The 26,803-nt window shown below is 37.8% G+C and overlaps 1 protein-coding gene across 2 annotated transcripts in view; it reads right to left on the reverse strand.

The window, feature by feature from the left end:
- Nucleotides 1-8,508: 8,508 nt before the first annotated feature.
- Nucleotides 8,509-26,803, reverse strand: part of PLCL2 (phospholipase C like 2) — a 100,374-nt gene continuing 82,079 nt past the window's right edge. Inside the window, exons 6-7 of one of the 2 annotated variants that reach the window (XM_039703244.1) lie at nucleotides 18,330-18,439; nucleotides 8,509-9,769 (exon numbers count right to left, since the gene is read on the reverse strand). In XM_039703244.1, coding sequence (XP_039559178.1) covers nucleotides 9,590-9,769; nucleotides 18,330-18,439 — 290 coding nt within the window. In that variant the 3' untranslated portion in view covers nucleotides 8,509-9,589. Of the gene's footprint in view, nucleotides 9,770-18,329; nucleotides 18,440-26,803 lie in introns of those variants that run through there. The other variant, XR_005626882.1, reaches the window with a different exon arrangement.

Below are 26,803 nucleotides of genomic sequence, written 5' to 3' on the forward strand. Positions count from 1 at the left end.
GGAAAGACAGAGTGTGATAAAGTTGTCTTTAGGGTCTGTCTCTCCCTAAACCATAGTTAAGTCCAAGCTATGAATGTGCCACATCACACTGCAAATATAAGATCAGGATCACTCTCATCTCTTTCTGTTTTTTTATTATATCCTTAATAGGAACATCATAAATATAAATATGATTGTATATAAAAGTATTTTTATCTTGTTCTTTGCATTGCCAAACATCACTTGTTTTTCTTCTGGACTGATTATTCAAAAATTATTACTCTTCCCTCCAGACTAAACAAAGATATTACAAGGTACTTGATACATATTGTGGACTGACACTGAGAAGAAAGGTTCAGAAGGGCATCTGAAGAGCACTAGATTTCATGTGCCTTTCTCTCTGACCCTCTGCTGCCTAATACTGCAGGGTTCCCTCACTCCTGTCTCAGCAATGCTTTCACTGTCAGTCCCCAGCCCTTTTCCTTCTCAGATCTAGCAGAACAGTCCATCCTGCAGCTGATCACAGAATCTTTGGGGTTGAATGGGACCTCAGGAGGTCATCTAGTCCTACACCCCTGCTAAAGCAGGTTCACCTAGAGCAGCTTGGACAGGATCATGTTGAGATGGCTTTTGAATATCTTCAGAGAAGGAGATTCCACAGCCTCTACAGGCAATCTGTCCCATTGCACCTTCACAAGAAATAAATCCTTCCTTATGTTCAGGTGGAACTTCCTGTATTCCAGTTTGTGCCCACTGTGCCTTGTCCTATCACAGGAACAACTCCAAAGAGATGACATCCAGGCCGGGCAGTTCCATCACCTTTCCAGGGATTGAGGTGAGGTGTAGTTTTCTGGGTCCTTCTTACTCTACTTGAAGACTGGGCTGACACTGCTTTTCCTGCAGCCCTCAGGCATTTCTCCAGTTCTCCATGACCCCTCAAAGGTGACAGACAGGGCTTTAACAATAACATCTATCTTCCTTAGCACTCATGTGTGCATCTCATCAGGGCCCCATGGATTTGTGAGATCAAGTTTGCTTAAATGATCTCTAACCCAATCCTCCTCAACCAAGGAAAAGTCTTTCTTTCTCCAGACTTTCTCTCTTGCTTCCAGGGCCTTGGGATAAAGCTGCTCTTGCTGGACCCTGCAGTTCAGCAGCAGCTCATGAAAACTGTGTATCATCTCTGCAACTCAAAAACTGTTGCTCTATCCTGCCTCAAAACTTCTCTGCAGGGTGTTTTGAGCCCTGCTGCAGCCCACGGCAGGTCAGTGGTAGTTGGAGGAAAGAACAGTAACCACAATGGAAACGGCAGTTTTGGAAGCTGCTGGCACTGGGGAAAAAAAGAATGTGACCAAATTGTGTTTCTGAGCTCCCTAAGAGTCTGTAAAGCACACAGCAGCCATCAGCAGCCCTACTTAGCTAAAGACATCTCTTGATGTCAGGTGCTTCATGGATGCTTTGATACACAACCTGGTCTCCGAATTCCAGTGTACAGGCAGGGCTCGTGGGACTCACTGTGATCATGTGCTTCTGAAAAGATCTGAAATCTGTGGGAAGTCCCACCTACTGTCACTAATGCTGGAGGAGGGAGCCTTGTTTGCAACGTGTTTATGGTACAATAACTCTAATTGTAAGTTATGTGCACTAAATGTGACACAGAAATACCTATACAGAAAACAGAAGATCTCCTGCAGCAGGAGATCTGGCTGGCATGGCCCTTGACTCGTACCAGTCATTTCAGTAGATAGACTAAAGTTCTCTCAAATATGATGAAATAGAGATTATTTATGGCCCAGCTGCATGATATCTAACCATTCTTTATTTAGTGCAACACTGTTATTCTGTATAAATTGCGTGGTATCCTTGTTGAGCTTTCTAAATCTCAATGAAATCCTGTGGCTTGTGACTACTAGCTACTATCGAGAAATCCTTTATGGATTTCAGTATTTTGCAGCCTTTTAGTTCATTAATGTCTTTCACCATTTACTTACTTTATCTGTATCTGAAACAGCTCAGTAGAACCTATGAAACAGCAATATTGAATATCAAACACAGCAATTCTTACAGCATTATAGATACTATTACTTGCAGCACAGATCATAAGATAATTTTAATCTGGCTCCCCTAATGAATAGTCTGTGAACAGAATCTTAAATGTGAGAGTCTAATTTTCAGAGATTCAGCACCTGGGGGAATTGCACTAATGTCATTTGAATGTTATATGCTTAGGCAATTTACAAAAGGTGCAATTCCAGCTTTCTTATTACAGTGTTATTAACTATTTTCTAGTTTGTGTCTGTACAAGGAAGTAAGTACATGGCAAATATAGCACTGCTGGAAACTGTGGACATGATGGATTTTAGACCATATAGTGCTCTCACCCATCATGTGCATCTCCACCATTATAGGTGCAAGTTGCTTTTTCGGGGTCCTACTCTTGGATCATTCTACTTTTGGTAATGTAGCTATGGTAGGAAAAGTACATCACTGATTAGCTTAAAACACTCTGTTCATATTTAATCATTGTTCTTGTAGTTTTCCTCTGGGCTTTGAGCTGTGGAAGATCTTTTGTGTAGGTAGAAAATGCCATTTTTCTTTTGCTAGAATTCTTCTGGGGAGATGCTGTCAGAGTGCTCCATCACATGTGACAGATCATCACTTACAGAGAATTATCTCCAATACAAAATTGAGTTTTTATCTTGAACTGTCATGGCTGAGAAGCCTTGGCTGTGACATGGGGTAGTGGAAGGAGCTGACTTTAGTAGCTGATTCCTCTTCCAGGACTGAACATATCTCTCATACCCAGTTCTCATACCCTATCTCACATACCCAGTTCTCTCCTTAGTCTCATAACAGCTGCCACCTCCCCTTCATGGGCTAACAGGTCTCCTCAGTTAATGCTACCTCCAGTGCAGCCTCCCTGAGCATTTGACTGTGCTCACATTATCAGTGACCAGATTTTCAGTCCAGAACTATGTGTTGTCACAGTATTGACATCACCAGTGCTCTTCATGCACTCTGGCTCCTACTATTTGTAAGCTATTAGCTGTTAAAATCATGTTGGAAATAGTGGTGTAAAAATACTCAGTTATCAAATAAATCCAACATTCTCCACACAAATAAACTTTGAATACTCATTATGAATCCAGGCTCAAAAAAAAAAGTGATGTGTATGCTTCTGTACAACTGTGTGCCAATAAATGTAAGGACAAAATATTGTACTCTATCTCAAGAATGATGTTTGTGAAATACTGTTTCCAGTCCTGCTTGCTGACTGCTCCCTGACAGAGCCACAGGGCTCTGAACTGCAGCAGCAGCCATCACTCTCCTGGGAAATATGCTACTCACCTCCCAATTACAGATTCCTAAGATGAGATCTTTATTTCTCCATCCAACAAAACTGCCTTTTTTCAGTAATCCTGGCACAAGTAACAGCATCAGTAATATAAAAAATATTTGAGTATTTTGTTAAATATTAATAGCTGAAAAATTTAATCATTATTTGACTGAGAACATACCCAAATCACAGCAGTTATCAGTAGTTCTCAAATTCAGAACAGAGACTGCTGCATCCTAAGGCTTTTTCTAAGATTTTTGTGAGGTTTTGGTTTTTTAATCTGGAGAATAACACATCTGAGAATAAAAGAAGTGCTCATGCCATGAGCCACGGCATAAAGTCTGTATTACAAGATTATAACAAATTCTTTTTTAGTTTCTTATTAAACAGGAAAAATATTGCAACTCTCCAGGACCTGGGACCCCACACAGACATGCTTGGCTTGTAATCAACTGATAGGATTTGTATTTCAAAACCCTTTTCACCAATCAGTGGCACGTTTAAGAATGCCTGCTAAGTACATGCCAGGAACAGCCATGCAGGCATTAGTGTGCTCTGTGAACCAGGATCTAGCCAAACCTGATGCATTCAAACACAGAGCGCTGCCTTCCCGCAAAGCACTGATTTACATGTCAGTTTATTTAGCTCCCAGCCACCTCCTGAGGGGGTTGGTGTTTTTCTGCCATTACACGGTATGTTTCTCCTGCTACTTTAAAAAGTGGTAGATGTCATTTCCTCCAATTTATCGATGGAGGAAGCTGAGGGCCGGAGAACAAAGCGCAGGCCAAGTTCCCGCACCGTTTCCTGGCTGCGCTGCTTCCCTCTCCCAAACAGTCCCCCACACAGGCCAATGCTGCAGCCAGCCAAGAAGAGCCTCTGCTCCCCCACATTTATCTCCACGGAAAAGGGGTAACTAATTAAACACCCAAACTTACTCAGAAAGCTCTTCCACAGACTGCAAATAGCTTAACGAGGCCGGATTGCTCTTGACAAACAGGAGAGGTTCATGACAGCTGAATCACTGTTTGGTCGTGCTACTCCCACTCCAGCTCAAGCTGCCTCCTTTCATACCAGCCTCCCACGCCACCTCTTGAACACTCTCCTGATCACAGACACACACATCCTCCTTCCTCTCAACTCTGCTGTGCTGAAGTGGCACTCAGTGGGAAGTCCTATGAGCTCAAGTGGCAAAAGTATGAACCTCAAAGCAGTGCATGCATCTAGGTCAAAAAAGAGAAATTAACAGTTTGGTGTTTCTACCTGACCACTGTCCCAGCATCACTGCTCTCTTTTCCACACTAGATGATATTGTAAAGGTAAGAAACACTATCTTTGGTCTCAAAGTACCAGTAACAAATGGGAAACATTAGGGATCCATCAGGATGGCACTGGGATCATGCACCCACACTAGGCTAATTTTTTTTTTTTTAACATTCAATTCTGCTTGTCTTTCTCTACCTCAATGCTGCCTTTCAATTCTTAAGTGTGGCTCAGCTCGGTTGACTACAACGGATGTTCCCCCAAGCCTGTGAGGACTTGTTCTCTTGTATGCTAAGTCCTGTTTCTAATCTTTCTGCTGTGCTCCTTTTTGCTACCCTGTGTTTCCTCAGTCACCCACAGAAGAGGTGATGAGTCAGAAAGGGAAGTTTAATAGGGTCCTAAAACAGAAATAACAAGAAAACCTCAGGAGTTTTACTTAGGTAGTTTACTGCCTTTTTCTTATCGAGACCAAACAAGTTGCAATGACTAAAGAACATCACACAGATTAGTTTTGAAAACTATCAGACTAATCTGTCCCACAGCTGCTTTCATAATACTGAGAGCAATAGGAATCAGGGAGTGTTGAGAGCAGTGGAGGGTTTGATTGAAATATTTACAGGAGCTCAAAAGATTGAAGGCCCTGACAGGATACATGCAGATCTATTAATCTTTAAACCAAGTTGTTAGATACTCCATTTAGAAAGTTTAATTGGTCAGCATGAGTAGGTGTGAATAGAGAGAAAAAAAATGTGGTAAAGCCGTACACCCATTGCAGTCAAAAGATGCTCTCTGTGGACATCACCAGTTTCAGAATTCTGCTCATGGTATCAAAACCCCGTGGGCTCATCATCCTTCAGCAGCAGCACTCACTCCAACTCCTAGCTATATAAGCATAAAATGATTTCACATTGAAGAACATGCCTTTGCAAGGGCACACTGTGCCATGATTATAGCTGTATGATTACCCTTCTTGCAAATATCACTCTTTGTACTGGTTTTTAACCTTCAGTTAACACAAATGCAAACCTGGCTAGGCTAAAGCTTATTCAAAGATTATTACACCATGCACAGGACACTCAGGAGCTTCCTTGATCTGTGCAGCAAAAGAATATAGCAAGAAGAAATCAGCACTACTTTTAAAATCCATGCCAGAGAAGACTGTATCTGGAAATCATATAAATGGAAGGGATACTCAAGCACTGAAAGAGCAAAGGATTGGGTCCTTTCAGATTAGTTTATTTGATTAGTAGACCAGTGTTAAAATTTTTGGAATCCACTTTCACTTTTCACGCCGGCAACTCTGAATCATCTCTCTCTGCTGTTTCAACTTCAAAACAGGAAAAAATGAATACAGTAACCGGCCATGGAGTCTTATAAATTATTCTTGTGCTGTACAAAGTAGCTGGAAAAATGGTTGACTCATACAGCATCTTCACCATGCCTGCATGGGTCAGCTTGTGAAATTGTGCAGGGCACCATTCTTTGCTGCAGTAACAGAACAACATGAAGGTATGAAAGAAAGGACCAGAGAAAAAAGGGGAGTTTTGCAACAGTGCACTTAAATCCCAGTCCTAATGACTTGAGTAGAAGACTACCATTGACATCAGAAAGGCCACAGCTTCAACAGTACAGTTCAACTGGCCCTCACCCCTGCTCTAAAAGCTTTTGCTGTTTTGGTGGCTTCACTAGGCTAAGAAGTGCTCCTTGGTAACTGCTGCTGGGGGAATTCCTGGAGAACAGAGCTGTCTATTATTGCTGGCTGGTGTGTACAGAGGATGGAAGGCATGGTCCTGGCTCTGTGGTTAAATATCCAATGGCTGCTATGTACCACACCAAGCAAAACCAATGAAGAAGGGAGGAAGAATGCAGATGAGGTTTAGAGGCGCTCCTTTTTCAAACGCGCACTGTTTAAACTTTTTCTTGTCTTCAAAAAAAGAATTAACTGTTAGTGTATATATGGTTAATCTGTATGTGAACTTTTCCTTTAACAATTACCCTTTAATTTCAAATTGAGCAATATATTGACATATATCTGTACTCACTCAATGATTATTGGAGACAAACAAAAGCTAAAAAGGCAGTCAGATAAATAGTCACTCAGATTTTGGATCAATCTTCCACAGTTAAAGACTACATAAACAGTTGAACTGCATTACAGCACATTTAAGGAAATAAAGGTCCCAAAAAAGTGCAGTCAACCTGGGATTAATTTTATTTTGAATACTTTGCTGGGTCTTGGTTGCATCTTTCTACATAACCTAAAATAAACATTGTAAAAAAATTGACTAATAATATGGATGCAAAGAATGCTTTAAGAAAACACAACTGAAAAAACAGACTAATACATTTGGTGTTGAAATCATCATCACTGGGCTAACAATAGAGCCAGATACTTTGCTTGCAAGTGGTTATCCTCAACTCTTTTAACATGCAACATGTAAACTTCCTGAAGCACTTTTAGCTACACATCATCTCTCGGAGTGAAAGATGATGACTCAGCTCATTTTAAGACTTTATGGTACATATAGTTTTGGACTGAGCATGAATAATGCACAAAAGTGAGTTCCATTTTAAGGAATCAGCACTAAAATCAGATGCTAACATATTTAAAGTGTAAGCTAAATGCACATATTTTAACTTCTTAAAAAAGATATGTATCTATATTACTCAAAAAATATTATCTTCCTTTTTAACAAAGTAGAACAGGATCAGTTCTGTAATCAACAATTACCTGTATTGTAAGAGTGGAACATGCAAAATCTCTCAGGCCTTGTCTATGTCATAATCAATTTTTACTTTTTGCGTTCACTTTTTTTTTTGCCCTAAAACAAAGGAAAAACCATCAAACTGTGTTGAACCCTTTCAATGTTCCCTCACCTCTGTTCAGGTTGCGATGTGCTAAACAGAAATACGTAAATGCTAAGAATGCCCAAGACATCAGTTCTGATAAGCCGGTTGGAGGAAGAGACTCTACAGAAATGCTTCATTTGTGATGTAAATTATGTTGTTCTGTAAATGCCATGCAAACAGTGCTGGGGCAAGACTGAAAAGCAGCCTTATTGATTTTTACATCTCTCTGAAGCATGATGCAAACAGTGATAGCACTTTCCCACAGCCTACATGTTTCAATTAGGACTAAAAGTTAGAAATAAAATTCCAGTAGCCTAGGTTTTGGGATTTCTGATAAAGTGAAACTGACCTTGCATATTTATGATGCAGATGGATCTTGATCTAACACAGTTGTCTTGCTGCAGATAAATTTAAATCTAACTCTAAATCAGATTTAGATGTGATAGATTTGGGCCTGGAAGACTAACTTCACAGTGGCTCAGAACACAGTTAACAACGTGAATTTCAAGTTGTTTTCCATCAGCTTCAGGTTCCATCAGAAGACTTTCAGCTGCCAACACAGAAAAAAAGCAACACTCACAGATGTTTACTACAGGTTAAATGCTTCATTTTGTACTACACAGAATAGAACTCACTCCTAGCAAGATCCTAACATTAAGGCATACAGTCTGTAACTAGACACTGAAAGAGCTTAGGACCTTCTAAAACTGCTCCTAACCCATAGAGTTTGACATTTAAAAGGCTCAAAATGTCACATTTACTATGCAAACTGTTTTCATCCCACCCCATCCCCACTTCAATTTTATAATGACTAGAAAATAAATTAAGTCCCTAATAATTCAATGAAGTGCAAGTGCAACGGCGTTCTTGTTCAGAGCTCTATTGACTTTTACAGGACGTTATACGTAGGTAGATTTCATTACCCTCAGAGCAGAAAGAGCATCTTGAACTGGTTAAAACAAAAATCCATGTAGAATGCATGTCTTGAAGACTTCTACTTAAAACAATGCTTTTCAACAAACATCACCATCTTCCCTTTTCCCCCGCAACTAAACAAAAAGTGCATTTTGATCTCCAGAGGATTTCACTTGTTTTTCTTCAAATTTATTAGCTTCTGTAATTATATAGTCCATTTTATTGTTAAATCAGAAACAATAAGAGAACACTCTAGGTTGGTATAGTCATTTTACAATGAGCATATCAGCTACAATACCTTTACCTAATGTTGTCAGAAAACCAAAAAAGATCAGAACAGCAATTGATTTGTTTTTTTGACAAACCTGCTTATTGAGATATCACCTATTCTGTAAGGAAGAAAATACTCAAAAAATAAAAAAGTTAAAATTTAGTTAAAAGCTTTACTTGTTTGGGAGCAATCTCATAAAACTCTTTTTAATATGAGCACTTCACTTCACAAAATGAAAAACTATTTACATCGTTTTGCTTGCGGTTTGGTCACATTATCTACACACATTTGCAGAAGATCTTAGGCAAAACAGGTATGTATCTTCTTCTGACATAGGCTATCAGATTGATTGCACATTTTCCTTTTACATAATGGCTCTCCTATAGTGCACTGAAGTCAGTGATCACTGTCTAATTACATTCTCATTTTAATTTATGGCTCAACAATAAAATCAATACCACTTCAAACCCAAATATCCAAGCGGCTGAACTACATATAGTGTGAAACATGTGCATTCCACTTTTTTAGACCTGATTTTCAAAAGAATTATATATCTCACTAGCACAATTAACAAACTGTGCAAAGAAACAACCTTTGCATCAAACTGTTTTGAAAATCAAGGCATCTTGCCAAATTCTGTCAACTGATTTCCTGCTAGTTACATCTCATTTAAAAAATGTTCATTTCCTGATGGCACTACAATGAACTTTTCAGCACGCGATTACTGAATTACAGTATCTTTTACATATATATGCTATATTTAGGCCAATAATGTAATTTCCGTGTTACACAAAATCATTGCCTTCACAAGCAGAGTTGCTACATACATTCACAGTTTCAATAGATTGTAATTAGCTTCTCCAGTTGTGCTTTAAAAATTCCGAATATTTTCCAACAGTAAGTGCAAAGCAAATGTCCTATGCAGCTACAATTGGTCACAGAGTTATAAACTCCAAAATTACGAGAAGAGCCTTCTCTCATTCTCCGTTTTCATCACCTGCTTTTTCAGGTATGACCTCCAGACTTCGACGAGGCTTTGAGATTTCTGTATTTTCAGTGCCTGGCTTATTAAGTCCACATGAAAGAGTGGCATAATGGATTTGCTTCAGATTCTCCAGTGCTTCATTTTTAGCATATTTGAGAAGATCAGCTTGTCCCTGTAAGGAAAAAAATGCAGTTAGAATACATATTTGATAACAGCATTCTCTTCTCTTTTACCCTTCTGCTTGTTTTGGATTAAAAGTATAATTGTCCTGCTAAAAAATAAAAAATAAAATGAAAGAAAGACCAAAAACCAAACCAACCAATGAAACAAAAAAAAAACCTCCTCAAAAACCAAAACAAAACTCAAATACGGATTATTTAGTGTTAGAAAGAACCAAGCTCTTTTCTTTCTCTGAAGCCAATCAGTGGCATCAGCAAAGGGGTAGGGGTAATTTCTGCCTAACAGTTTTCAAGAAAAGTAATCTGTGCTGTATTTTTAATCCATGGGGACTATAAATGTTTCTGCATAACAAAAACTGTGATGATTGATTTTAATACCTCAGGGAGCCATTTAAAATCTTCCTGGTTTTTTGGTTCCTAGGGATTTTTTTTTCCTTAGCAATGTGATTCACTCAATAGCAGGATGGTAAAGGACCAGTGCTTGTCAATGCATGAAATATGAAAACACAGACTGGCGAGCAACACATAAAAAGGACAGTGATGACAAAGACTTCACAGGGCTGTCTGCAGCTCAGCACCATCTCTATCCCTCTTCAGAATTATAGAATCGTTTAGGTTGAAAAAGCCCTTTAAGACCATCAGGTCCAACCATTAACCTAACACTGCCAAGTCCACCACTAAACTACATCCTTAAGAGCCACATCAATCTTCCTCTTCACAGCAATTAAGTTATAAGCAAAGCTGTAAGAGAAATTGTCCCAGGCTTAGGTCATTTGGCTCTTGTTCTACAGTCCTCCATCTCTCTGTATTGATTAAAGCCCTCTAACAGCAACAGCTCTCACTGGGAGACCATGGCCAGCCTTCCCTGCTGCTGGTATCTGCCTACCCTGCCCACCTGCAGCAAATGAGCAAGGCTGCAGCACATGGTGACCCTGTCTGTCGTACTGGTGTGCACAGAGAAGTTCGAAAACAAGAGTAGCAAGTCTGCAAGGGCCAAAGTGATTGTGCTGTGCTTGTGTTCCTGAGGGAGAACTGCTCCACAGTTCACAGGAAAATGCCTGAAGGAGAGAAATTCATACCTGAAGGTGGGAAATACACACACACACAAAGTCCAGGTACTGTAGTTCCTTGAGACTGCCAGTACCAGTGTCCAAAAAGGTATGAAAACTGACTGCACTTTCTCCAGTAATGTCTGTCCATCCTGGGTAAAGTCTGTCTCCTGTCAGACATTTCTCTTGAAGACATGCTAGTATCTCTTCCCAAGATACTTTCCTCTGCCTTTCCTCTGCCAAATAATGTTGAAATGCACCTTTACCTCTTGATTTTAAAAATACAGGAGTAGAGATAGAATAGCAGTCAGACAAAAATGTGTTCCCTCATACTTCTAATGCTTCTTTAGCAACTTAGAACAAAAATACTATCCAATGAAGGGAGTAGACTTACGTCTTTGAGACCCACAAATTGAAAACAAATTTTACTTTCTTCAAAGAAATAATGTCCCCCCATCCCTCACCCAAGACAATAATAGCCAAAGTCTGTTTTTCTGATCACCAGAGAGGAAAAATCTAGAATGTCATCAATCATAGCAGAAGCTTCAGTAATAATTTCTTCTAAAGGGCTACTTTTTATAAAAGTCACATACTTTTTTCCAAACTAACAAACAACTAAAAGCTAATTTAAAACACTCCAGCACACTAAATGAGTCATATCTGGAGTGCATCTGTTTCTAGCCCAAGTTCTGTTTTACATGGATTAGTAGAATATAGTTCTGGAATTTTAATCAAGTTGTTTATTATAGGCAGAGCAGCTGCTCTCAAACAGTCTATTAATAAGGTTGCCCAAAACTTAGTTAAAAAAACACCCCTGCTTTCAGTTACTTATATGCTTGCCAAACTTTAACTACTTAAGCTGATACTTTCTATGAAGGATTCTTGCTTGGCAGATTTTATTATTATTTCTGTTTAATATTGTTCTTTAACGTCATCCATATGGTTCATTCAGTTCTGAGAATAAAGATATAGAAGTTTGTTAACAATCTTCTATACTTCCTTCCTTACTCTCATTTGGGGTAGGGACTTGTAATTTGAATGACTACAGGGCAGTAGAACCAAGTTATGAGCTTTTAATAAACAAAAATCAGATTTTGAATGTGGTTAGTACAATCACTGAGGATTCCACTCTTGATCATCCTTCATCTCTTGACAGCTCCAGCAATGTGGTAAGACAATGTGTATTCCATTCCCACAGAATAATGAATGTGCATTAGGAAAAAAGTTGGGTTTTTTCCTGGATGGCTTCTCCAAGCCACCAACACTGGGTTGCCAATGCAAGCAGGCCAAAAGCCAGACTAGAGGGGAGGAAAGAAGAGCCTGAGACAGACTCTGGAGAAGAGGTGGATGGGGAGGAGGACAGTGTAAGAACGATCTCTGGGACTGACTTGGCAAGAGGCCTAGGGCTGCTGAAAGGGAAGCTGGACTGCAGTATACAAGGCAGATGGCTACATCTTACTGCAAAAGGAGATGGTGAAACACAAACACAGTGCAACAACACTAAATTTGGATCTGACAGGTGAGCAGAGAAAGATTGAGGCAACATTTGGGATTGGAATACAAAAAGAAAACAAATTGACAAAATTCAGCACTTTGAAAGTAGCCTGAAAATTATATATAAGTAGAAGGACTAACAACCCAAAAAGAGTGAGAGATTGGTAATGAGACTAAAAGCTAGTGAGAAAGAAAAACAAAAACACTGAGCAGGGAGAAGGCTGCTGAATGCAATAAATTGGGTAAGGTGATGAGAAATGAAAATTAACACCCATTGGGAAGGATCTCTGGATTTGGCAAGGAGGAAGAAGAAAATATTAGGCATCAAATGGGAACAGAATAGTGGATGTAGGAATGCCAAGAAGGAGGAATTAGGGGCTAGCAGAATGGCTGGTTTGCAGCAAGGAGCTATGAGTGTCTGGACAATTCCAATCAGGGAAGATAAACTTTGAAAACAAAAGAGGATCTAAGATAAAGGGCTGGATTATTGCAAACAAGGTGTTCAGACTAAACACAGTTGTCCAAGCAGTATCACATTCAGACCAGGATGAAATAGAAAAATGCATCAGTGCTCATTACTGTCTTCTCCAATGCTCAGAATTTATTTCTGAATGCCATTTAACTCAGAAAAATGTTTGTGAAACCAGCTGTGTTGCCATTATCTGCTGGTATGTCTTGATCTCAAGATACAACAAGAGCCAACCACTACTACCCAAAAATGCCATGAGCTCAAGTGAGAGAGCTCTGCACAATTCATGTGAAGTGCCTAGTTCTGTTGATGTACCATCATGAAGACATATGCTGGGGAAATGAAACAGCATGCACCTCAAATATTCAAGCTGTAGTCACAGTGAACACCACTGAAAAGTAATAAAATGGATCAGAAAGGCAGAAAATTTAAAAAGTCATCCAGATCTGGAAAAAAACTGCCATCACATTCTCAATTAAACAATTGCAAATACTTTCTTTCTAGTTAGCTATCAAATGCCTCTTCTCCAAGGGCTCTCAAGGTTCAGTTTCAATTCTTTTTATTTTATGCATCCTGATTTTCACAGTAGCTGCTGTTGACTTAGTAGCAAAGTCAGTTGACTGCAAGCTGGAACATGGGAACCTCTCAAATCTCAGGACTACTCAGGGGTCCTTCACCTTCTTAGCAGACCCAAATGACTGTAGCAGCTTGCTCTGATAAAATGCATATTGTAAAGTCAATACATGAAACCTACAAAGAGCTCAAACTTCAGGCAAGCAGATTTATCTTACGGAAGTCCCAAAAAACCCATATTCCAAGAAATAAACTGGTTTGTGCAGAGAACTCGATGCTGGGATCTGAAGCAGTTGTAGAAGTAAACCAGCATGTTTCTTGCTACGTGGAAGGGCTGTCTTCACCAGGCTTTCACCTCAGATTAAGTCAAAATGTAAATTAATTTAGTCCTCAGTGTTATCTGGCAAGCACACCAAAAAACTTGAATTGACTACCAGCACTGTGGTTAACAGGCAGCTTGTGGTAATTCCCAACTGGGAGCAGGATGGATCAGGCCTTGCAGAGCACTGGGAGAGCGCTCCCCTCACAGCAGCACACGGCAACCACTGCTCCCTTTCCTTCACCTTGGTTAAAATTCACTTACAGAACTGAGCACTGTGTAACTTAAATATTTCATGTTTACAGGCTTCAGGAAAAGTTGTTTTCTAGGCAGATGTGAAAAAAGACCTTAAAGAAGTCAAAGAACAAAACTGATATTCACTCAAAAAGTAAACTCCAGCAATAAAAAAATTGGAAGCCCAATTCAGCACCCTTTAAACCTCTCTGTTTCAAAATGCCTGTGTCATCTAGTCTGGTTTAATTTTTCTTAAATCAATGTTAAAAACATTCTGTTTGTTTTGGAACTTTTGGCTAAGAGGCAGTGTTTTTATATCATAGCTCCATAACAGTAACTGAAAAAAAACCCAAAATGGTTCCTGTCAGCTCTTGTACATCCAAAATGAGGTACCACTTCAGAGTCAATCGGATATAGAATCAACTAGAATGTCCCAGTACAGCTACCTTCATAAGCTGTCATGTATTCACTTATGATTTTTGCTTAACTGGTTCTTCACTAGATATGTGAACCTGAAAGTTCATACTGAAAGTAAAATAGTACAGAGGACATTTAAAATAACTGCATGAATGCCCTTTCCCCCAAAAATCCCAAGAAACCCTATTGTTAATGACTGTTCTTCAGCTCAGGATCTGGAACCCAAAGTTCCTATCGGGAAATGTAAGAAGCCACTATCCCCGTCTCAAAGTGCTCCTCAGAGTACAACAGAGCATTGCTTTGAGCAACCTGGTTGAGGGGGAGGTGTCCCTGCCAATGGCAGAAGAGTTGAAACTGATGACCTTTAAGGTACTTTCCAACACCAGCCATCCAATTATTCTATGACATACTACAATGTTCCATGCCCAGCTGAAGTGCTCCGAGTGCAGTTTTGTTATCAGGACAAAAGGCCTTAACTTCCTAACTTCTAAATAAGGGGTTAATTAGGAGACAAAATCCCATCAGTCTAGTAACATCAAGAGACTAGTAGCTTTAGATATTTAAATTGAACTGGGATATGTTCTGAGAACCTACAGGACCAGGCAGCAACTATCAGAGGCTTTATGAATGTGCTCTGTGGCTGCCAGAATTTACTTGGAGATTTGGTTGAAAAAGTTCTGATTATTTAAAAAAAATAAGCTGCAGTCCTCTAAGTGCCTTGAATATTCCATTTATAAATACATTTTTTAAAATACTGTAGGTGCAGAGCCAATACTATTACAGAGATAACTGATGCCATGGACTGTATGCCTTGTGAGAGAAAGTAATTCATATCATATAATGTGACATACCTAAAACCTCATAGCCAACAAGAAACATCCAAAGTTAGGAGTCCCACCTTCATTCCAAATATCTCCATTGACCTCTCCCTTTGTGTTTAGAAAGCTCTTCATTGCTAAGACTGATTTACAGATGCTGTTTTGTTCTTCCTATGGGCATCTCAAATTGTGAGCCTTATAGAGGGTTTTTCTCAAAGTTTTTCTATGCCAGACAAGTCTATAAATTTTTACAATAGGTTGTAGGCCTCTGCTGTAACAGTGCTTAAGAGTGGTTTTCCTTCTTAAACAGTGTACTTTTGGCAGAAAATGTGATTACCTATGTTTAGAAAATATGAATTCTATCAATTATAAATAAATTACTAGCAAATAACTGTCTATTTGAAAGAGACGAATATTCTAGCAGTTTACAATCTCTGAATCAGGCAACAGACCAAATTTACTCCAAGTGATGTTGTGAAGTTAAATACCTCTGTGTACATATACAGGATGAATAAGAATGGACATGTGTGCATATACACATAGACAAATTGGATGGAAATACTTCAGCTGAATTCAAACATACTATACTACTAATAAATTTGGCCACATGGTTTCAAATTAAGAAAGATTAAATCCTTTAAAGCAGTAACTGTAATGCATGTGCATGCAAAACACATGGCTATACTTAATATCTGCATCAGATGTTCTGAACAAAGTTTCCCTAGAATTAAGCTGTCAATTTTGCTATTTTATAGAACTTTCCATTGCATCAACTGCAGTCAAAATGTCCCAACTGAAAGAGAACAATCAATATGTATCTTGAGGGTAAAATGCAGCTTGATCAGTTTGGAAAATACATTAGGCACACCATGTGAGCATGCCATGAATCCTCTGTGCAGGAGCTGAGGATGGCACTCATGATTCAGTACGGCTGTTCAGAGCCCAAAAATATTTCCTACATCATAGTTAAGAGTCCATGTATTTATTGTATATTGTCATGTTCATTTTTGTATTATTTGAGAAGGAAGTTAATTTGAAGAAGGCAGGGAATTCAACACATAAAAGAAATTCTTAAAGTGGTTCAGACTGTTGCTCTTCTGCTCAATTTCTACTCAAATGTGGATGCTCACTTTTCATCCTTGTTCTCTCATGGTTTTTTGCGCACTGGGAACATGGCAATGGAAAGACAGTGAGATTGAAATTATGATTGCAGATCTTTTTCTCCAGAGAGGAAATGTAGTGTCTTAGAAACTGTTTAACTTCTGTTTAACTATATGACACAGAAGTATGGTTACAGCCCACAGTTAAAGAGTTTGGAGTGGAAAACCTCAGTTTGTCACTTCAAATAAATTTCAGCCTTTAACTTTCTGTACATCTAAATGTGAGCAATAGCACTTAGCAGATACCTATCTGAACTGCAATACCTGTAAAGTAACTTTAAAGACGTTCTGCAATGCCTCCTATTAAAGTTTCAACAACAGGCTGAGTAAAATCTCACCAATTTTTTTTTAACTGAAGTATTAATTATGGGACAAATTGTACATTCCAAAAGAAAGGATCTTAATCTCTGAGTAGAAAAATACCAACCAATCAGTGTTGAAGAGATTTTCTCAATAATCTCTTCAAAAGGAAGGCCTTCTAACTTCATAATTACACTAATCCTAAGGACATGTACACAAGCCCTTCAGTGCTCCTCAGAGCCAGACCTACCATGTGGCTTCTCCAGTTCCTGGCGAACGCAGAAATCACGACTTCACATTTCAGTCACTCACCAACTGCAAACCTCCCCCCCACCAACCCTTATGTTCAGAATGTAAAGCAGAGACGAAGCAAAGGTACTGCTGTTTCAGGAAGCATTAAAATAGATTTGCCTATCCAAGCTGGTATCTGACACCTTTGACAGAAAAAAAGGGATAGGAATTTATTTCTTTGACATTCACCCAAAGCCACTGAACTAACTCTATCCTCTTGGAAGCACAGGACTGATACATGACACATCCCATACACTGTCTTCAGGAAACTGTTCTGATACAGGAAATGTGATATTCTGGTCCTTTACCTATAAGCAAAACCTGCATGCATATTTTTAGAATGTATTAACTGTACATGCTGTAGCAAATTTCACCAGTTTTTGATTCTCCTCCGCACTGGATTTGTACAGTATAAGACAAGAGGGATTGGAGCACCAAGCGACCTCATGAAAAGCTTAACAGTTCAAACCAGCATGGAAAGCTGGAGAAATACATATGCATTACTGCTTTTCTGTCATAGTTCACTGTAAGAAGAGGCGGTATGAAACTGTATTTTCAAGAAGAACTAAAAATAAAAAATAGGTGGGAGAAAATAATTTTCTTTATAATTAAAACAGACTTTATAGTTTAATGTAGTGAAGAAGTGTTTGATTGAGTGGGAGAGAAGAACTCGTTAGTGGATGTAAACACCAAACTTGAATAATTTGAGCTAGAGTCGAGGGAATAAATTAAAGGAGGCAGATTTGCTATCTCTACAAATTTTGATATAGTCTGCTGAGATCAAAGATCACCGATAGGAAACCTGAACTGTTCCATGTTCTAGTTTCCTGAGGGTCTCTGGCTGAAAGCTTTTCTTATACTTCACCATTTACTCTTTTGTCAAAATGTAAGCAAATGTGCTTGACAAAATGTAAAGAGTCTCTAGCTCATACACTCAATTTATCCCAGCCTGGATTATGAACACAATTTGCTTCCACCATTAATCACCATTCATCATCGACTGCAGCAGTAACAGCTTCCCTTTTGTTTTTCAGTAACTGCATTAACCTTAACACTTATTCCCCTTCAAATCACAAAACAGGGTTTAAACAATGGCATAGCTGCCTTCCAGCCTGAGCCACTTTGCAGAAGCCAAGACTCATTGTTTCAGCCAGGTATTAAAGATTAGCAAGGATCCTGCCAATGTTAAAAGATTGCAAGAAGAAAATGTCAGACAAACTAAATGAAATAAGCTTCCATAACACTACATGAGAATAACAAGTCCCATTGAGACTCTGCTGTGTTTCAGGTTATATAAACCAAATGGACCATGATTATAGAAGTGAATAAATCTAGTTGAACTGTGACACAGAGTAATGACCAGTTACACTATTAGAATGACAGTTTTGAACAGAAAAATACAGTAACTAACCAAAGGAAGACACATTACCTTTAAAATTGTAATGTTCCATGTAAAACTTTCTACTGATTTTTGCAGTTTTCTTTCTTTTAGGCCTTCTCTTGCTCCTATATTGTGCAGGTTTTCGTGAAACTCCATTGCTGTAGAGAATAAAAGAGGTACAAATATAGTATCTATTTTAGTGCATTTTTGTGATCACAGAGATAGCAACTTGAAATTAATAAAGCAAAAAAATAGTGAAAAGCTTCAGAAATTTCATTCCTCAAGCACAAATCTATCTGATGTAGTAAGATGCAACGTTATACAACATGCCAATATATACAAATCTCTCTAAGTCTAAATCCACTGAAGCACCTGTTAGTGCTTCATTGCTATACAAAGATGGAGCCCAGCAATTATTTCCTATAGAAAAATAATCTCTAAGCACAACTGAATGTTGTGAAAGCACAATCTTTTTATAGTTGCTATAAGATGGAAACAGTAATTTCATTAACCACTCTAGCCCAATAAATTTATTTTGTGCCTTGCTCTTTTATGCATTTACATCAACAGTTGTCCAGCTTACAGTTTATATGGTGGAGTCTGCCCAGAAAATAAATGCTTTACCTTATCTCTGAGAATAAAGGAGTAACTGTGAAAGAGGAATGCCAAGTGAACTTGCCAAGGAATGCCAAGGACATTTTACCATACCATGTAAACTATTGTGTCCACAAACTGTATCTGAAAACTCCAAATCAAAAATTATTGATAAAATTCAGATTCGCTTGATCTAAGCACTGAGCAGACCAACCAAAGTTTTTTACACTGCACAGATAGCAGAAACATAATTTGCCTTCCATGCTGCTGTTACAAGCCATATAAAAATAAACTTTAAAAAGTTTCCTTCACACAGGAGAAGTCAAATGTCCTTCCATGAGTACACATTTCCATGCTGCTGTTACAAGCCATAAAAAACAAACTTTAAGAAGTTTCCTTCACACAGGAGAAGTCAAATGTCCTTCCATGAGTACACAGGGCAACCTAACATGGCAATGGATTATGAAAGCCATAGTTCAGTTGTGCTCCCAGGATCTCCATCTCTAATAATGTACAGGGTATTTTGACGTCAAGAGTTGGCAAGTGGTTGTGACATACACTTATGAATGTAATAGTTAAAGCACAAATTATACTTTGAACTATGTTGGTTGTGATCATCTATTTGCCCAGTGAGTGTATGTACTTCAAAATCTACATGTACTTTATTACCATAAATAAGCACATAAACTGGGGTTGGCTGTCAATCTGAGAGAAGACTGACTTTTAAGGACATTATCTCTTCTTCATAATCTCTTTATCCTACACTCATGTCTCATTAAAAGAAGGAGAGATGACTGAATGTTTTCATTGTACACTCCCTTACCTTACTCCCACATACGCACACACACATTTTAAAAGGTATTCATAGATTCATTTAAAAGGCAAAATTGTTCTTTCTATCTTTTCTTGCTATTTTAAATTTTGCTACAAGAAAAATAAATGGTAAATATTTTCCCTGAATTAACATACTGTATCATTTTTATTTCAATCACTTGTCTGTAACTCTGCCTTTGCCGTCTCAAATATAATGTTCATCTTATATTTCCCCAAAACAGATTTCTAAACAGGTGAGAAATTAAAGTTCATAAACCCATCAGTGTTCTAAGTATCCATTTCCCACATCAACCAAAATAATAAACTCCCAATATGATTATGGAAAGATTACCCACAGATCCCTATTTACAATATTACACTTCTAGAGCCATCACAACAGTACAGATTTTCTGGTCTGTACAATGAATTCTGAGACATACTGGCAAACATTTGAAGTTCTGCACCTCATTTCCATCTTAACAATTATTGCTTGTCAGCAATTGATAATAATTTTAACTAAAGCCACACAGAAAGACATTAAGAATAATGCTGACTGCCTGCATGTTAAAAGTGGAATTGGTGCTTTGTAGATTTCAGGTCATTTTGATGTATACGAAGTTCCTGATATCACAGATATCAGATGGACACAATGGTGACCGTGTATTCTGCCAGCCAGAAAAAGCTCCTTTATGTTCACTGACAGCCTTCTGTGGTGATGCTCTGCCCAGTCTACACTCATGCTATGATACATTTCTGTCCTTCCAAAGCCATTCCACCCCAGCTAAGTACCCTTGGAAGTTGGCAGGAACACCTCATCACCCTTCTTCAGAAAATGAAGCAGTCAGATCATCCTACCAGGGCACACACATGTGTCACATGTGTCACACATAGAAGGTCACCTAAGCTAAAAGGTGCCTCCTGCTTAATCAGCAATGATACTGATAGGGGCATCCTCAACACCTCTCACAGACTGGCCAACTCCCCATCATCATGCTACACTAAACCTAAACACACAAGCAGGGACAAGTAGATTTGAATTTTATTTCCGCTTCCATTACTAGCTCTTGCCTGATTAATTGAAACGAATTATTTAATCTCTTTGTCTCAGTGTTTCCATCTGCTGAAAGGAATGAATTGTATTTGCTACACAATATATGGACAATTAAATGTTAGAGCATGAATGCAGCACAACATTTAACTGTTGACTATGTCTCTCTTGGCATTCATCTTGTATGTTGTCACTTGGTTTTCTTGCACTTTGCCTTGGAATTATTTCATGCTTTAACTACGACAAAGGAATAACACAAGTGTTAAATTCCAAAATTAAACTTATTACAAGATAACAGAAAAAGGAAAAAAGAGGAAATACATTCTAATTTACAGCTAAATTAATAAAAGAATTTATGTGTCCATATAAACCCATGTAAACACCCTTTAGGATACGCTTACAGAGAAAACTCAGTGTTAAATACACAGTTTTCTGTCTCCTTGCAAATAAAAATTCAGCTCTCATTCTCATTAAGATATAGTAAACAAGGCACTTTTATGAGGCTTAATTACTTCTAGATTTATTAGTCAATTAGTAATTTTGAACTGCCTGAGAGCTCTTGAATGATAACAAGCATGCTATTAACCTGATGTATCACCCATTATATTTTTGCATATACCACCTCAATCAAAGAAAGCACAAGTTAGTCATATTTTCCATTTATTGTGGCAGATGTTAAGGAAGATATAATTTACAACTTTCTGAGTGACCACGAAGAATATATAGGATGTATGCTCTTCTGTTTGGATGGTATTTTCTGTGTTTTAGTTTTTGGCCACTGCACAAATGTATTTGCCTACAATGAAATTATTACTGATTGTTGCCTTGAGCCAGAAAGCTCAGATCTAAAAAGCTCTTTTGACTGGAAACTCTTTACGAAAATCCTTATTTGCATAGAATCACTGAGGTTGAAAGGCAGGACCCACCCCATTGCTCAATTCCAGCATCAGAGAGAACAGGTGGCCCAGGACTGTGTTGAGGTGGCTGTTCAATATCACCAAGGGTGGATATCCGACCTTTTGTGGGATTGAAGTGAGGCTGACAGGCTTGGTCCTACTTTCTAGCTTTCTTTAACTTGTTTGTCTGTGCTCACTCTGCTGCCTATGACAGTGTGATGGGGTTTCAAATATCATTATTTGGTCCCCTTCTGAGTTTCTGCTAGGGGGTACGAAGGGCTCTTAGTTTGCATAACCTGCATTAAGAAGTCTGGTCATCCCTGCATAAGTAAGGGTGAGCTGACAGAGGCCATACAATTTCCTAAGCATTTGCAAAATGAAAGCTGATTCAAGTCTTCCACATTAAAAAGAGCAGCTTTCCAGTGAAACATTCACCCCCCCCACCAAGTATTGCAAGGCATGTAAATACATTGTAATATATGTAACAAAACAGCAATAGCATGATTCGACAGCAGGTTTGTACAGTGAACAAAATACTGCCGACAAATTTTCCTAATCATAACCAGAGATTTCACAGCATGTTCTTCTCCTCTGCAGTACACTTGTTTATTCTAAAGCATTCTCATAAGCAATCCTTCAGTATTTCCAAATAATATTTTCCCCATCAGTGCTGAATCTCTTTCTGGTTCCCCAGTGACTGCTGGTTAGTTTGAATTTCATGACTGTCTCAGCTTTTCCCCCTCTCTCAGACCCATTCCCACAGCCCTGGAATGCATTAGATGGCTTTAACACTTCTTCATTCCTCTGGGAATACCTTACATTCAAGATGTTACTCTGAAATTTTACACACAATCCTTTTCTCCCATTTCCAATAACCTCAAATAGCATGAAGAAAAGAGAAGCACTGTAAGGCTACTCGATGCAGTAGGAACTATGTATCATTGATACTAACAAAAATTTGCTTAGTTAGACCTGCAAAAAGAAAATCAAAATAGGAGCAATTGCTCTCTAGATACTCTAGACCAGTCAGGTAAGACCTCGGATCTCAAAGGATCCCTGCAGCTAAAGGACAATATTAGAATGGATGTCCCCCAGCAAAATCAGAATTTATGTAAAATCTATTACCATTGTAGATGTGGGTCTGTGATCAGCTTTAAAACGAGAAAATTACTCAGATCAAAAACTCATATTCAATTTAAAATACAGCTTGACATGATCCATTTTCAAGAGCTGTTCTGAGAAACAGACTTAAGGACCCTACAGTCCTGTGTTTCCTCAACCAGCTGCAGAATGACCTACAGTGTTACATGCACAGGATGTCAAACCTGTATTAACTTATGCTTGCCATATTCTGATGGAACATTTATGTTTATAATCTCAACAAGGACTAAATGACATTATAGAGAGCAATGTGTCTTATTGCTATGACATGCTTTAATAACAAGAAGTTTTCCTAAATAAAGCATACAAGGCAATATAATTGTCTTGACAGGATGATAATTTTGAGTCATACTCTGTCAGAATAGCTTCCAGACTGGACTTCAGCTTTGCTTTATGTCCTGGATTCTTAGTGTTTAATTTTTCACAAATATGTTCAGTAAATACAAAACCATTCAGAACTTACAACATTCATATGAGCTTAAAATATGTGTTATTGTTCTAGTGATGCTTGAAATGCTAGAACAAAGATGTCCTGCATATTGTTGTAATACCAACATTGTATTTGCATCGAAAAATATTACTGGTGATATACCTCAAAAGCAACATTTTTGATACTAATAAAAGACACTCATCTTCAATTGTATTTAGCTCGAAAAAATAATTTCTTCCTTTCTTCAAAATGAAGCTACTTCAATATGAAATTTATTGTCTTTAATTACTAACTAGAAACAACACCTGTTGGAAGCTGGTTAGCAATTCCTCCCACAATGGGCTCTCACAATAGTTCCAAAGTACCATATTTAAGATATTCATTAAAATGTGCCATATAAAGCAGGATAAGTGATTCTGCTATTTTTAAACTAGTTAAGAAGCATATATTAAAAAGGAAAGTGGCCTTAGGTCACTAAGCTGCATGTAATTATGGTTTTACATACAATATATGTATATTCGTTTGAACTGTCTATATATATATGTATATTTGTTTGAACTGTCTAATGATAATTACACATTTATTAAAATAAAGATGTGAAAATAAACTGAAATGTGGAAAACTGGAGTTTGTATGGTACAAGTACAGGAACATCTGGAACTCTTGTTTGCTTTTGTAAGAGTTCCTATCACAAACTCCTGGCATATCACAAAGCCCTGGCATACAATCTCAGTTTACAGAAAAAACATCACACCTTTTCTTTAACTGAGAACCAAGATACTAATTTTCAAGGAATCTTTAGCAAAACAGCCAGCACAACACTTACTTAGCTGTATTTCTAAAGCCAGATCTTTCCTTGACATGCTCATTTGTTTTCTTTGATGAAAGCTTTGCCAAGAGATGATTTACAACCTAGCTGAGACATAACTACACAGCAGGTGGGCTGCTCCTGCTATGTTTTTTCTCTTAACAAAAAACTTTATCAGTGAAAAAGCACAGTGATGAAACTCTGGCAATAAATGCATATACTGGGTACGCCTAACGTGAAATGAGTAACAAACAAAATTTGACTATGTCTATATGAAGTAAACACTGGTAATACTCCAGGTATGAAGCACTTAAATTCAGTCAAGCCAAATATAGTTTATTTCATTTCTGGTAGAGCTCTTTGATTTAAAATTAAATGAAATACTTTTCAAAATAGTTATAAATACAAAATAAAATTAAATAAACATTAAAAAAAATTTAATGCAAAGAAAACACCTCACAGCCTTTGATTAGGTTATCACACTTTGCAGTCTACCACTATGCAGATTCAACTCAAACACTTACAAAGATGCTGTGAATAATTTGCATACACAGATTTGTTCTTTACAAGAAAAAAAATCTAAGAAATCAGTTTATATATTCAAGTATTTCTTCCTCCACTGTGTAGGTTAAATGGTAATAAACAAAAAATTCTAGGAAAGTATTTAGGCTGTAAGTATTCATTTCCACATATAAATATTTAATTTGCTTATACAGCTTCTACTCTTGGCCACATCTTTGAAAGTGACAGCTTTAATTTTTTACAACAGTAAATATGTTTCTTAATATTTTTATTTTAGATTACATTCCTTAAACAGTCAGCTATTTCAGCCTCGCAAATAATTTCCTCTTAAAATTAATTTTATCTGAGAAAGAGATTGGGAAATGAGTCTGGCTACCAGACCATATCAACAATAAATCAAATCCATCATGTTAGAGAAGCAGTAGAAATCACTATACTTGTAAATTCTCATATGTTTTGGTTACAAAACACTCTTCACACAAAGATTTAAAATGAACCTTCATAAACCAATGTTTAGTGTACCTCTATATTTTTTAAAAGTCATTACTAACTGCAAAAAACAGAGTCTTAGCAGGAACAAAGATTAGATGCTGAAGTACCTCCAAACACTTAGTTTCCACTGAAGACACTGAAAAAATGTTATGCCATAACGAGAGAATCAGAATTTCTTGGCAGATTCAAAGAATATTTTGCTGCAGATTTAAGATGCTCAAGGCATGAAATATTTGCATTCAACATAATTACTTGACAAAAGAATACAGTACCTTAATTAGTTGTTCAGTATTTTTTAATTACTTTGACCTCTTTGGCACTGTGCACTATCTCTGTAGTAAGTGGAAATGTTCCTCAGACACAGACAGACATGTAGGTACTGCCTCTAGTTAGGTGATTTAAAACTGTTTTGGTGCCCAGTGTCCTATTATCCTTGAAAAACAGTAAAGTCAAACTGCATACTTCAGAGAACCTTCTTATTCCAACATCCCAAACAACAATGGCATCACAGCCTGCTGAGCACCATCCTTCCCTTTAAATTGGTATTTAGTCTTCCAGTCCAGACTCATGCAGTCCCATGTGCAATCACAGTAATTCAATTCTCCATAGAAAAGACTTTCTTTAATGCTGGGGAGCCACTGAGGACTTAAGATGCTCACCAAATTGTTTAAGAAACACCATCAGAAGAGATTCATAGCAGTCACAGTACCAAACTTACACTGGTAAGAAGCTGAAAAGAGAAAACGTAACATCTATGCTACAACTTCCAAGGGTTAAGTAACCAGCTCCACTCTTCCAAACACTTTCAAGAACAATCCTATATAAAATTACCCTCCACATACCCAAGTCAACAAAAAGAATATCAACTTTTAAAACTCATAAAACCCACACCAAAACAACGCTTCTACAAAATTCACAGAGAAACAGACCTTCACATAATAAAACAGTTGCTCTGGAAAACTGACTCATGGTATCCCACCCCAATGTACAGAAAACTTTATTCCACAAATACACCCCTCTGTGAAGATAGACTAGATTTCTGAATGGGAGACAAGTTCAGCCACTACATGTATGAGAATGAATTAAGATTGTCAATAAAGGGCATAAACCCAAGAGACACAAAGGAGAGGATTTTTTTTCCTACAGACTGCTGTTTCCATCTTTTGTTTATCAGTCTTGAAACTCAAGAGAGACCAACAAGATTTTATTGAAAAGTTTCTGATTTCATTGAATGTTGGTATGCAGACTTAATAAAGATATTGATTTCTGGCACATTATAATTTTTCCCAGTGTTTAGATCTGGCTGAGCCCACATTATTTCACTGGCAATAGTAATGAATCTCTTACACTTCCACAGAAATCTAACTTCTTTCTTTTCTAGCATTACATTAACAGGAGGGGGAAGAAAAGGCTTCACGTGAAGGGGCAACTCAAGAGAGGAATGCAAAAGTCTGTGCTGGTCAAGTATTTGCCCTTTTACCAGTGAGTGAGATCATTAAGTATATGAGATGTCTCTAAGGAATCATCCATCCATGTGCAAAATATATCAGATTCAGAAAAAAAAACAATACCATCCAAGGTATTACAGGGAGCTATATATGAGAAGTAATACAGGAAAAATGTGGTGTATGACTGCTGTGAATAACTATGGTGAAAAACATGTGAGCATAAAGAAAAATGACTCATCACCTATTCACTAATACTATTTAAGTTGATCTAAGTGCAATTCTTCACTTCCCCTCCTCCCCATTAGAATGT

Source organism: Passer montanus, unplaced genomic scaffold (assembly GCF_014805655.1).
Source record: "Passer montanus isolate IOZ18808 unplaced genomic scaffold, ASM1480565v1 scaffold10, whole genome shotgun sequence".
NCBI lineage: Eukaryota > Metazoa > Chordata > Aves > Passeriformes > Passeridae > Passer > Passer montanus.